This window comes from Phascolarctos cinereus, unplaced genomic scaffold (assembly GCF_003287225.1).
Source record: "Phascolarctos cinereus isolate Bilbo 61053 unplaced genomic scaffold, phaCin_HiC Scaffold_2;HRSCAF=192, whole genome shotgun sequence".
NCBI classification, from domain to species: Eukaryota; Metazoa; Chordata; class Mammalia; order Diprotodontia; family Phascolarctidae; genus Phascolarctos; species Phascolarctos cinereus.
Genome location: NW_027555625.1, coordinates 324,868,690 through 324,881,953, shown reverse-complemented (window position 1 = coordinate 324,881,953; position 13,264 = coordinate 324,868,690). Strand labels below are relative to the sequence as shown.

At 45.5% G+C, this 13,264-nt stretch overlaps 1 protein-coding gene across 1 annotated transcript in view; it reads right to left on the bottom strand.

The window, feature by feature from the left end:
- MTCL2 (microtubule crosslinking factor 2) overlaps positions 1-5,801 on the bottom strand; it is a 131,602-nt gene extending 125,801 nt beyond the window's left edge. The window contains 1 exon segment of the mRNA XM_020998541.2: positions 4,637-5,801. Within this exon segment, the coding sequence (XP_020854200.1) occupies positions 4,637-5,443 (807 nt within the window). The 5' untranslated portion in view covers positions 5,444-5,801.
- Between the last annotated feature and the right edge of the window lie 7,463 nt (positions 5,802-13,264).

The window sequence follows — 13,264 nt, the reverse complement described above, 5'->3', positions numbered from 1 at the left end:
TATATTCTGCAAAAGTAATCTTTCTTACACACAGATCTAGTTCATATGCTCAAAAATCTTCAATGACTCCATTTAGTCTACTGAATAAGAATTTAAACATCTTAGTATGTCACTCAAGGCCCTCCACAATCTATCACCATATATATATATCATATATATATATATATATATAATACTCTTTTAATTTACTTCTCTACTCATTCAATGCTCTTGTCTAACTGGACTGCTTTGTTCCCCAAACCTATCTCACACTCTCTTGCCTCAGTGTCTTTGTTCACACTGTGCCCTATGTCTGGAATTCCATCCTTATGCTTATCATCTGTTGAAATCCTAAACACTTTTTACAGCCCAACTCAAATGCCACTTCCTCTAGAATGCTTTTCCTGATGCTACCTCACAGCACTTTGCTTGTACCACTTTAATAATATAATGTAATATTGTGCATTATACTTATCTATGTTTGAATCCCTGGGGCAGCTAGGTATGGCAGTGGATGGAGAACTGGGCTTGGAGTCAGGAAGACTCATTTTCTGACCTCAGACACCTATTAGGTGTGTGACCTTGGGAAAGTCATTTAACCCTGTTTGCCTCAGTTTCCTCATCTGTAAAATGAACTGGAGAAGGAAATGGCAAACCACTCAAGTATTTTTGCCAAGAAAACTCCAGATGGTGTCATGAAGAGTTGGACATGACTGAAAACGACTGAACGACAATATACAAGTCCCTACTATTTATCTCATATGCCTGGATGTGGTCCTGGGAATAAGATCCCTAGAGAGACCATGGACCCAGACTCCAAATGGATGGAATATTTATTCCGCTAGAAAGAATTTTCAGAAAGATGAAGTCCCTGAGCCTGAGTAAACTGTGTCATCCATCGTATAAGTACACAAGCAAACTTAGGAGCTCACAGTTGGTAGCTCATTTATAATGTTATGATTTCATCATTGTTGCTGCTGCTGCTCCTGCAAAACTCAGTTATCAGCATTAAATCTGCTGTATTTCATCCAGGTAAAGGCAGATTCCATTCACAAACTTTATTCCTGAGGGCAGCCACCATACAGTGGAAAGAGGGGCAGGATAGCAGTCAGGAGAAGTAGCTCTGAATCCTGGCTATGTCCTCTAATGTACTGTGACCTCGAGTAAGTCATGTTTCCTTTTAGGACTTTAGTTTTGGATTTAAGATTAGGAGATTGGGCTAGATCAGAGATTTAGAGCTGCAGAGGTCCTCATGGGTCAGCTAACCCAAACTGCCTTCTCCCTCCCTCCTCCCCCTAAACCAATCTTACAGACCGGGAAACTGAGATTTAGAATAGTTAGGCAATTTACCCTGAATCACAAAGGTAATAAATAAGCAGCAGAGTCGGCCCTGGAACCTAGGTTATCTGGCTCCAAATTCAGTGCCCTATCTACTTCGACACGACACTTATCCAAGATTCTTCAGGCCCACCTAAGTCATAGATCATTAGCCAGGAAGTATGATATAATGGGGAAAGAAGTGAATTTTAAGATCTGGGTTCAAGTTCTGACTCTGGTACTTGTTTGGTGCCTGAAAGTGAATTGACTAATCTTTCAGAGCCTCAGTTTCTTCCTCTAGATGATTGTGACGATAACAATTGCATCTCACAGGACTGTTTTGAGGAAAGTACTTTGCAAACCTTTTAAGTCTTATATCTTAAGACTTATGATTAAGTCACTCCCCCTTTGGGGACTTCAGCTGAACGCAATTCCAGAAGGATCTAAGATCCTTCTAAAATTCTAGGAATCTGTTATCTGAATTGCAAGTCAGTCAGGCCTAAGCAAAAATCTATAATAGGGGCAGCCAGGTGGTGCAGCAGATAGAGCCTATAATAGGGCCTTGGAGTCAGGAGGACCTGAGTTCAAATCCGGCCTCAGACATTTGACATTTACTAGCTGTCACTTAACCCCATTGCCTCACCCCCCAAAAAAAATCTATAATAAAAAATAATTATAAAACTCTTCCCTGGGGCATCAAGGGAAACTAAAGAACCTTTCATTTCGGGGCAAGGCCTCGAGGTGGCTATAGAGATTATTAGAAAATGCCTCAGTCCCTTTCAGCTCTGGGAGGCTGGTTTATTCACTTCAATCTGAGCCAAATGCCAAGAAAGGCCTGTATGCAGCTGTTGCTCCTAGAACACATTACCCTTCCTCTCCCTCTCCACTCCAGTCTATCCAGGCTATGGCTGGTCTCCAAATGCAATTTCAGGCAGATATTGATTTTCTCTAATCATCCATGTCCTCAGTGATATCCTTTTTGCAACTCAGAACCATCACTGGAAATAGGCTGCAGCCTGTACCCACCACAGATTATCTGCAACTTGGACTCTTTGGAAGTTTTGATATTCTTAGATTCATAAGGACAAAGGAGAACATTTATACTGGGGGGAAAAATGGGTTTCAGTGCTAGGGAACAGCTGGGAATCGTTGAAAGCACCACTCAGTTTACCAAGCATAACTCAGGCTACTCTTCCTTCTGTTTAATTCTGGGCCCAACTCATCATCAAACACCAGTGCCGGTCCCAGGGGGTGGGCTGAATGTGTAGTGAGAGTAAGAAATAGCTGATGGATCACCAGTTACCAGTGCCACACTGGTGCCCACAAAATGTAAAATTACCTAGAAGAAGGCCTAGAAACACAGTGGGTAGATCTTCTGGGAGACAATGTGGACAAAAACAGCAAAGTATAGGAAGGCATGGATGGATTAGAACATGCATGGAAGGAAGGATCACTCATGTGCATCGTGCCTGAAATCACAGATCCATGGAAGTACCAAAGTTTTGATTTTATTGTAGAATGACCATCATGGTTTTAAGAAGTTAGCTAGTTTATTTCCTTGCCATTAGCAGACCTATTCCTATACCAGCAAGAGCCTGGTTCATCCTCTTCTGGCATCCCACCAGAAGTTGGGGGTGGTGGTGAAGAAGTTCCCATTTTTGGGGGGGCAAACTCCAAAGATGGTATTTCCCTGCCATGGCACCTGGGATAGCACCACCTAACCAAGTGTCTGAGGCCACTTCAGACACTCGCTGGTACCAGAAGAGAAATTCAAATTTGCAAGACCTTCTTTTTCAAACTTAAAGGGCAAAGAAATGATTCATCAGTGAATCTGGCTTATTCTCACATGTGTCCTTGGTCAGTGTAAGAAGCAAAGAGGGAACAGTGACATAGGACCATAGAAATGTCAAGAGCTGGAAAAAACTATAGAGATCACTTGTCCAATCCCTTCATTTTACAGATGAGGAAACTGAGGCATAAAGAGGTTCAACTTAGGGTCACACAGAATGTAAACAGCAGAGCCCACATTCCAACTTGGGTCTTTTGCTTCCAAATCCAATTCTTTTGCCACTATGATACTCTGCCTAGCAAATCAGTGATGAAGTAAAAAACAAAAAACCCCAGTGTTCTGACTCCATGATCCAGGGAAGCCCCTGCCTTGGAAGAGGTCTTTTCAAGCATCTATCTTCTCCCTAAGGCTATGCAGCCGTTAGAGGAACGGAAGTTAGACAGGGAGATGTTCCAAAATGTCAGGCTTTCAAAACTGGACACGCCCAAAGATCCCAAGGACAGGATTGGTCTGCCATCCAGCCCGGGCCCTCGTGCAAAAACTGTCTCTGAATCTACGCACCCCCATCAGGTCCTTTCCTTTCAACCTGTCCTGTTCTATCCAGCTCCTGGCCACCACAATAGGACAGGTTGTGACTGTCTTCTTGGCTGTAGTTCCTTGCCCCTCCCTCCACTTCCCCGCCTCCCTCTAATAAGCATATACAGGGCTAAGAGCCCAGCTTTCATAAACACAGGAGAAATACCCACTGTTGTCATGCCAACCCCATCCTGAAAAGGAAAGCCACTAAAGAACCTTTTCTGCCAACAGTTGTAGAAGGGACAGGCAGTTCTGGGATCACTCAGCTCAGCTGATGTGACTCTCGCCCCTCACACACCCCCTTCCCCCACCTGCCAGAAGTTACTCAACTGGAGTCAAATGATGAACTTGAGCCTCCTCCAAAGGTCTCAGCATCAGTCAAAGGCCACACACAAGACTGAGAGGTCCCTCCCTCCCCAGCACTTTCTCTGCCTTCCTTGCCTTTGCACTCTGCAGAAGCAGGCATCCCTCACCCTCAGAACTGGGGTATCCCCAATAGGGCAAAATCCACAAGAAGGTATCCCTTTTGCCATGATATCTGTAACAGTGTCATCCACTCCAGAGCTGCAGACACCAGCTAGAACTTGAAGAGAAATTCAAATTCTGAAACGCTCCCTTTCTGAACTTAAAAGGGGGAGATATGTAATTCATTCTGGAGGCTAAACATAGAGGGTCCCATAAGAGCCCAGGGCTCAAGAGGCCAGGTCACCTTCCAATAATACTGAGGTAACCAACATTTCAAGCTGAAGCCCCCCATTAGTCCCCAACATCCCCATGTTAGAGGTTTCCAGTGAGGTCCCGATACTCCATAGTGGGGATCCTAATACCTCCACGTTGGGACACCCCACCTCCAGCGGCACCCAGAACATCCCCACACTGGGGTCACCAATATTCCACAGTGGATACCCAGGAAGACTTTAACTTAACCCCCACATTAAGCATTCCCAGTCAGGCCTCTCCTGCGCCCCCCACTACCTTGAGGTAGTCGTTCTCCGAGCGCAGCTCCTCCAGCTCCCGAACGAAGCCGTCGGGCCCGCAGTCAAGCAGCTCCTCGGTGAGATCTGAGAAGGCCAGCGACGTACTAAGGGGCAGACGGCTGCTGCCCAGCGACGCAGCGGACTGCTCATCCGGCACAGGCGAGGCGCCGGGGGAGGCGAGCCGGGACGGCTGAGGGCTGCGCGGCGCCGGGTGCCCCTGGACGCGGACCCCGGATCCAGCGCCGGCTCCGCTCCCAGACGGTCGCTCCTGCCCGCTGCCGCTGCCGCTGCCGCGGCCTGACTCTGTATCGCTGCTCAGAGCCAGCTCCAAGGACAGCAGCTTGTTCTCCTCGGATGTGCAGTCCGACACCTCGGAGCTGCTGTCCGTGAGGCTCAGGGCCGTCGGTGGCGGCGGCTGTGGCAGCAGCGGCTGCTGCGAGGCCCGCCCCGGGGGCTCGTCGCGGGGACGCCCCTTCGCTTTGGCCCCGGCTCGGCCTGGCGCACCCTTTCCCGAGCCCCGAGCCCCGGTCTGCGGGCCGCTGCGGCCTTTCTTCTCGGGCCGGGACTGGCCGGGCCCCGCCTTCCCGGACAGAGAGGCAGGAGAGCCCGGGTTGCTGCCGCTGCTCCGCCGGCTCTTGGCTAGCGACCAGCCGGGGACGTCCTTGGGTCTAGCAGGGGATGGGGCACGGTTGATCTTCTTCTTCTCCGGGGGTGCAGGGGAAGGTGGCGGCAGCGGGGGTGGTGGGGGCGACGGCGGCGGCGGGGACGGCGAGCCCCTACCGGGCTCCAGCTCCGCTGCCTCCATCCTCCTTCGCCTCCTGCTCACCGAGCCGGGGCGCGGCGGCAGCTACCCTCTTTCATCCCCGTCCACCGCACCCCCCCCCCCCAAGAGGGGCAGCCCCCGAGGGCTGGAGCCGTTAGTCTACCTCCCGACCCCGAGAAGGGCTGGGACTCCCGCTGCGCTGAGATCGGGGCTGCCGAGGCGCTCAGAGATCCCAGGTCTATCTACGCTCTGAGACTGAGGCTCGCGCTGCGCCCTAGGGCGGCTCCAGCTCCAGCGCTCAGGCTGCGGCTCTAGGCGGGTCTCCTCGCCACGCCGTGGTGGGACCTCTTCATCCTCCCCCCCCTCCTCCTATTCCTCTCCCTCCTTCCCTTCTCCGCCCCTCCGCTCCTCCTCTGCCGCCGCGCAGCCCCGTCAAGTCTCTCCGCCCCGCCAGCTCGGTGACGCGCAGGGTCCGCGAACAATAGGCGGAGGGGGGCGGGCGCGGGTCCGGGGGACTGGGATGAATGTTCGAGGCAACAGCGACCCCTTCGCCGTCCAGGCTGCGATCGGCAACTCGCCTCTTGGAGTGGCATGGCATGGCCTGGGACGGCCTGCTCTGACCCTGCCTTCTACGCCCATCTGGCACCGAGAGACCCCACCTCTGGAGCTTTGGGGAGCTGCTGCGGGATGCGGAGCAAGATGTGGGGCAAGAATGGGGTCCTAGATATGTGTCTTGCACCGTACAGCCGTGCTATAATCCTGCCGACACATGGCATGGTCACTCCCCACTCTCTGCTCCTTCCCTCTCTCCTCCTACCCCCACTCCAGTCCCCAACTGCCAGGACTCAACCTTGGGTCGGCCTTAATCTGGTACACGGTCTGTGGTTCCCTTACTAGAGAAGCCTTTTGGACTGCATTTGGTAGCGCTGCTCAGAGCCAGCTATGGCCATAGGACTACAGAGGGCACAAGACGAAAAGACTTGGAGAAGCATGTTTTGTTTTGGTTTTTGACTTGAAGGGATGTTAGCGGTTTTCTAGACCAACGCCCTTATTGTATGGCTGAAGAAACTCAGGCCCAGAGAAGGAACTCGACTTGCTCAAGGTGGCATGAGCTTACTGGGTTAGAGCCTGGAATGGAACCATCCTTCTGGGGCATCACACATGTCTGAGAGGTCTCTCAGGTGCATTGACATATCCTCTCTTCCCTCCTGCAAGAAGCTGGGAAAGGGAGGAAACTGAACACGTGGACAAGTTAACATAAAAACATAATGTATCAGGAGGCAAAAGCTCCTTAAAAATCATTATCTTGTCTAACCTCATTTTACACATATGGAAACTGAATGAGTTTCAAAGGTTGAGTGACTGAAGGAGGCCACACAGAGAGTTATTGATAGTACCAGAGCTAGAACCCATATCCCGTGACTCCTAGTCCTCTTTCTCATTCTGCTCCCCTTTAGTCCCTCTGCATGTCTTTGAAGAAAATCATTAAGAATGCCCACTCATCTCTGTCAAAGTGTTCTTAGAGAAAAGCTTAGAGATTCATGTTCTCTGCTTACCTAGTTTCCTTTCCTTCTTTGCACAGGTTACTTTGAATGACTTAGACCTGGAGGAACAATCTTATTGGGTTTTTTGTTTGTTTGTTTTCGAGGCAATGGGGTGAAGTGACTTACTCAGGGTCACAGGGCTAGTAAGTGCTAGTGTGTCGAGCAAGTGTCTGAGGCCATATTTGAACTCAGGTCTTCCTGAATCCAGGGCTGGCTCTATCCACTGTGCCATCTTAGCTGCCCCCAATGGGTCATTTATAGTGTAAATCTCTCCCTCACTTCCTCCATAAAGGCTTCTTTAGTTATACTAATCTTTACTTCTTAGTTTTACACACACTCTAGTCTGATTATGTTTTCTATTATTCTCTAAAAAGTTTCTTATTTGTGTCTTGTCCCCCAATAATTATATGTATATAACATATTATATAACATATTATATATATAACATATATATATGTAATGTATTATATATATATGTAATCTCCTCCATGAATGAGACAATGCTTCCACTTATCTCCCTAAAAGCACAGTGCACAGGCTACGACCCCAGGAGGTATGTACTAAATACTTTCTGGCTTCCAGCTAGTTTTTCCTTTCTTCTATTCTCATTCTCTGAAATCTCTTCCCGGCCCTTGTTCCTTCCTGCAAAACACGGGAGTTTGATGAAAGAAGGAAAACCCAAGGCTGGGAGTGACAAGACCTGTGTTTTATTACCAACTTTATCATTGATTCAACATGGGACCTTGGGGAGGACATTTCTCTTCCTAGAACCTCATTTTCTCCCTCTGTGAGAATTGGCTAGCTATGTGATCTTGGGCAGATTACTTAACCTCTCTTTGCCTCAGTTTCCTTAACTCTAAAATGAAGATAATAATAGCACCCACTTCTCAAGAGTTGTTGTGAGAATCAAATGAGTTAACATTATGTGACGTGCTTTGCAAACTTTAAAGTGCTATATAAATCCTGTTATTATTATTATTATTATTAATCCATCAAACTCTTAATTAATCAACAAGCATCTGTTAATCACCAGTTTTGTGCTAGGCATTGTGTTAGGCACTGCCCATACAAAATCAAAAATGAAATAATCCCTTCCCTCAAGGAGCTTATATTTTATCAGGAGAAACAAGTATGTGTAAGTATAAGCATGCATAAGACAGACATATAATAAATACAAGGGCATTGGAGGGGAGGTGCCATCCACTGGGAAGGTCCCAAGTAGGAGGCTAAAGACAGAAAGAAAGGTTACCCATGTTACAAAATATTCATAACGATATTTCTTTTGTAGTAGCAAAAAACTGGGGGAAAATTGGATGTCTGCTGATTATATATGGCTGAACAGATTGTGCTATGTGAATTGCATAAGAACCAAATTTAAAGTATTCAGAGAAACATTGGAATATTTGTTTAAATTCAATGTGGAGCTGAGTTAGCAAAACCAGGAGAAAATACTACAATAATGTAATAGATAAGAAAACTGAAATGGATCAAAATAAAGGTTGAGGACTGTAATTGTAATGACCAGCCAGCTCTGGAGATGAGGATTTTTATCTCTCTCCTCCTTTTGGTATGGCTATGGGGACCCTGGCATTGATTGTAGAGGTAGTCCCTATGTTAGTTTTGCCTTGGTGTTTTTCTTTGTTTCCTGGCCACCTTCCAGCCTTACTGGGGTTCCCTCTCCATCATCAGTTCAGACCTAGTCCTCCAGCTATGGGTCCATGTTCTCCTAAGTGGTGAGAGCACACTAAACCTAGCCAGTCCCATACTAAACACTCTGTACTATATTCCAGTCATCTTCCCGACATCTAACTCAGCAGTGTCCCATTCTTTCCACCTCTTGCTCTGGGAACAGTAATTAACACTAATATTTCTGGAAAGGGTATGTCAATCACATGTCCAATGACTCCATCCCTGTGACATTCTAGACCAAAAAACACTCCATCTGTGACCACTGTTCCCTTATAACTGTTGTTTTCTCCTCCATTAGATACAAGTTCCTGGAGAGTAGTGACTATCTTGCTTTGTGGGTTTGCATTCCCATCACTTAGCACAGAACCTGCACCACATAGTATAAGCACTTAATAAATGCTTTTTTATTTCATTCATTCATTCATTCATTCGCCCATTCACTAGAGGGCTCATGGTGGGAGGTAAGGAAGAGGGAAGTGTAATATCTAGAAGTGACTTAGATTTTTTTTTAAAGGCAATATTATATTAAACTTTTAAAAATTCAACGATGGGGTTAGGGTTGGTCGTTTCTGTTACCATCCTGTTTGGCTCCCATCCTTTGGGGAAAGAGGGGCGTGCAGCAGTCGTGGGAGTCCTAGCTTCCTTTCAGGGAGGGCTGTGAAATTAGCCCAGTTAACTGGCACATCAGGGGAGATGATGCCCCTAGAAAGCTGAGAATGTAGTAGGCAGGAACAAAGACAGCTCGCCTCCCAGTGTTTAGTCAACTCTTGTGTTCCTGTCAAGTTCTGCTTTCCCCAGGAGCACCACACACCCTCCTCCTCACTACTTCACTTCTTTCCCCAGCACACGTGCATTCCAAGCTCTGAGGGATGTCAGAACTCAAATCAACTCAACAAACATTTATATTATGGCTACCATGTACAGAGACCTGTGCTAGATGTTGGGAGATGCAAAAATCAATCAATGAACAAGCATTTATCAAGGCTTATTACATGCAGAGAGCTCTGCTCCATGTTGGGGGTGCAAAGAAAAAGCAGAAATAGTCTCCGATCACTAGGAACTTAGATTCCAATGGGGAACATGACATGTATGTATATATTTAAGATACGTGCAGAGTAGATGAAAGGTAACCTTAGAGGGAAAAGTACTGGCAGTCATGAAGGGGACTGGAAATAGCCTCCTGCAGAAGGTGATTTTTGAGCTCCATTTTGAAGGAAGCTGCAGGGATTCTTAGAAGCAGCAGTGAGGAAGATTTGCATTCCAAGCCCAAGTACAAGCCAATGCAAAAGCTAGGAGATGGGAGAAGAAGCATTGTGTGAGGAGAGCAACAAGTGGGCAAAGTGTGGCAGGAGTCTGGAAAGATAGGAAGGGGCCCGGTTATGAAGAGTTTTAATGATGATTTATGACACATAGTACCTGCTGTCAGGAAGCTGAAGGGAACTGGAGCAAGTCACAGCTCCTGTCTTTACTGTAGTTTCCCCATCTGTAAAAATGAGGATAACTGCTTTTACACTACCTCCTCATAGGGTTGGGGGGGGCAGAGTGCTTTGCAAACCACAAAGGATTATATCGATATGAATTATTATTGTTATTATTATGAGAGATGACTCATACACAAAGAAGATGAGACATAAGGTGGAGTGATTTAGTAGAAAGATCACTGGATTTTAAGTAGGAGGAGCTGGGTTTAAATCCCAGCTTTGCCTCTAACTGCCTGTGTGATGTTGGGCAAGTCACCTCCTTTCTCTGGGCTTCCATTTTCTCATCTGTAAAATGAGGGAATTGGAGTAGATGGTAAAGCTCTAAAACCTGATCTTACAATCAAAGCATTGGAGAGGTACAAAGTGCTATTCAAGATCTGCTGAAGGAAAATTTGTGTCCATTTGGGTAGGCACATGGAAGGCTTGATGGAAAAGATAATATTTGAACGAGGTTTTGCCTCTTGAAGGATTTGCACTGGGTCAGGGGAGATTCCATTAGACCAGGGGTGGGAAGTCTGTATTAGACTATAAATGTTTGAAGGCAGGGACTCTTTTCCCTTTTTTTGTCTTAGCCAGTGCTTAATACTGTGTCTGGCACATATTTTTTTGTTGTTGTCAGTCTTTCTTGGCAAAGATACTGGAGTGGTTTGCCATTTCCTTCTCCAGATCATTTTATAGTTGAGGAAACTGAGGCAAACAGGGCAAAGTGACTTGCTAAGAAGACACAGCTAAGAAGTGTGTGAGGCCTGATTTGAGCTCAAGAAGATGAGACTTTCTCATTCTAAGCCCTGTGCTCTATTCACTGTGCCACCTAGCTGCCCATAGTTGTGTTCAGAGGCAAGCTGGGTTGAGTGACTTGCCCAGGGTCACACAGCTAGTAAATATCTGATTCACATTTGAACTCAGGTCCTCTGCTCCACCTAGCTGTCCCACCCATAGCTGTTTAATAAATTCTTAACAACTAATGAGCATTTCTTTGATCTAAAAGAATAAATGTTTTCTTTTCTCCCTGTCAGGCTGACCTGACTCATTTTTCCTGACTTCCTTGCTCTGTTAATTGAAGTGGCCTTTACAGACAAGGGACCACGTGGGCCAAAAGTTTGACGATGTAATTACCAGTAAGGGACAGGACAGTGAGAGAAAAAAAAAAACCAGTGAAAGAATGCGCTCACTTTGACCAAGAATAATCGCAAGGCAGCTCCAGCAGAGGGCAGCAGTAGCTCAGTGGAGAAACTGAATGGTAGCATCTGAGAGAGAGAGAGAGAGAGAGGAGGGGAGAAGGTAAGGAGAGAAAGAGGGAGCGTGAGCAAGTGAGTGAGGCAGAGACAGAGACAGACAAAGAGAGAAAGAAGAGAGAGGAGACGCGCACACCCAGAAATAGTAGCTACAGAGGTGGTATCTCCGCACATCACCTTTGGTATATCACCAAACAGCAGTGAGGCACAGACAGTCACTACTGCCAGTAGTCTGAGGAAAGCTAACGTGGAAATTTGGGGGATAGCACATCTCTTTGTGCAGATAGAATGCCAGGCTTGGAGTCAGGAAGACTCATCTTCCTGAGTTCAAATCTGTCCTCAAACACTAGTAGCTGTGTGACCCTGGGCAAGTCACTTACGACAAAAAATTCAATAGGAGAGTAGTAGGATCCTTCCGTAATAGCCTTAATTCTTCTCTTTTCCAACCTCATGTTTCCAACCTCTGACCTCACCTAGGAAGATCACCTAATCTAAACTACTTCATTTTGTAAATGAGGAGATTGAGACCCAGAAGGTTTGAGTGATTTGCCCAAGATCATAACAATGAGATAATTTAAGTATGGCGATTTGCAAACCTTAAAGCAGTATATAAATGCTTATTATTATTATTATTATTATTATTATTATACAATGCTTTGAAGTTTACAAAGTATGTTCCTCACAGCAGCTCTATGAAATAGATACCACAAGTATTATTACCTCCATTTTCCATATAAGGTACTAAAACTCATAGAAGTTGTGACTTTTAAAAGTTTTTGTTTTTGTTTTGTTTTATCTTTGCAATTAACAAGAATTTTTTTTCTCCCCCCCACCTAAATTAAAAATAAAAAGATAAAGCCTTTGTAACAAATATGCTGAATCTAGTAAAGCAAATGTCTATTTTGACCATGCCCCAAAATGTATTTCTCCTTCTATATGTTGAGTCCATCATGTCAGGAACCCTGTCAGGAATTAGGAAGTATATTTCATCACCAGTCTTCTGGAATGATGAATGATTCATTGTATTGATCAGGTTTCTTAAATATTAGTTGGGGTTTTTTTTTATATAATGTTGTTATTGTATAAATTGCTATCCAGGTTCTGCTCACTTCACTCTGTAACACTTGATATAAGTTTTCCCAAGTTTCTCTGAAATGGTCCCTTTCATCTTCTCTTATAATGCAATAATATTCTATTACTTTCATATACCATAATTTGTTCAGCCATTCTCCAATTGATTGGCTACCCCTTTGGTTTCAAGTTCTCTGACCTTACCAAAAAAAAAGTTGCTATATTGTTGCAGGTTCCTTTTCTTCTTTCTTTGAACTCTTTGGGGTATAGGCTTAGTGGTAGTGTAACTGGACCAAAAAGTATTAGTGATTTGGAACTTTTTTTCTCACATAGCTGTTAATAGCTTAGATTTCTTTCTTTGAAAACTGTCTATACACAGTCTTCAGAGGAAGAAATCAAGGCTGTCAATATTCACATGAAAAGATTCTCAAAGTCGTTAGAAAAATGCAAATTAAAAACTCTGAGGTACCACCTCACACCCATCACAACTGCCTGTAATGACAGCAAAGGAATATGACAAATGTGGGAAAATAGGCCCACTAATACATTGTTGGTGGACCTATGAACTAGTCCAACAAATCTGGAAAGCAATTTGGAATTATGCCCCAAAAGCTATTAAACTGTACCTTTTGACCCCACAGTACTGACCCTATGCCCCAAAGAGATCAAAGAAAGAGGAAAAGGACTGAAATGTACAAAAATATGTATAGCAGCTCTTTTTGTGGTGGCAAAGAATTAGAAATTGAGGGGATGCCCTTCAACTGGGGAATGGCTGAACAAGCTGTGGTATATGAATGTAAAGGAACACTATTCTGCTGTAAGAAATGATAAAGGGGGTGGTTT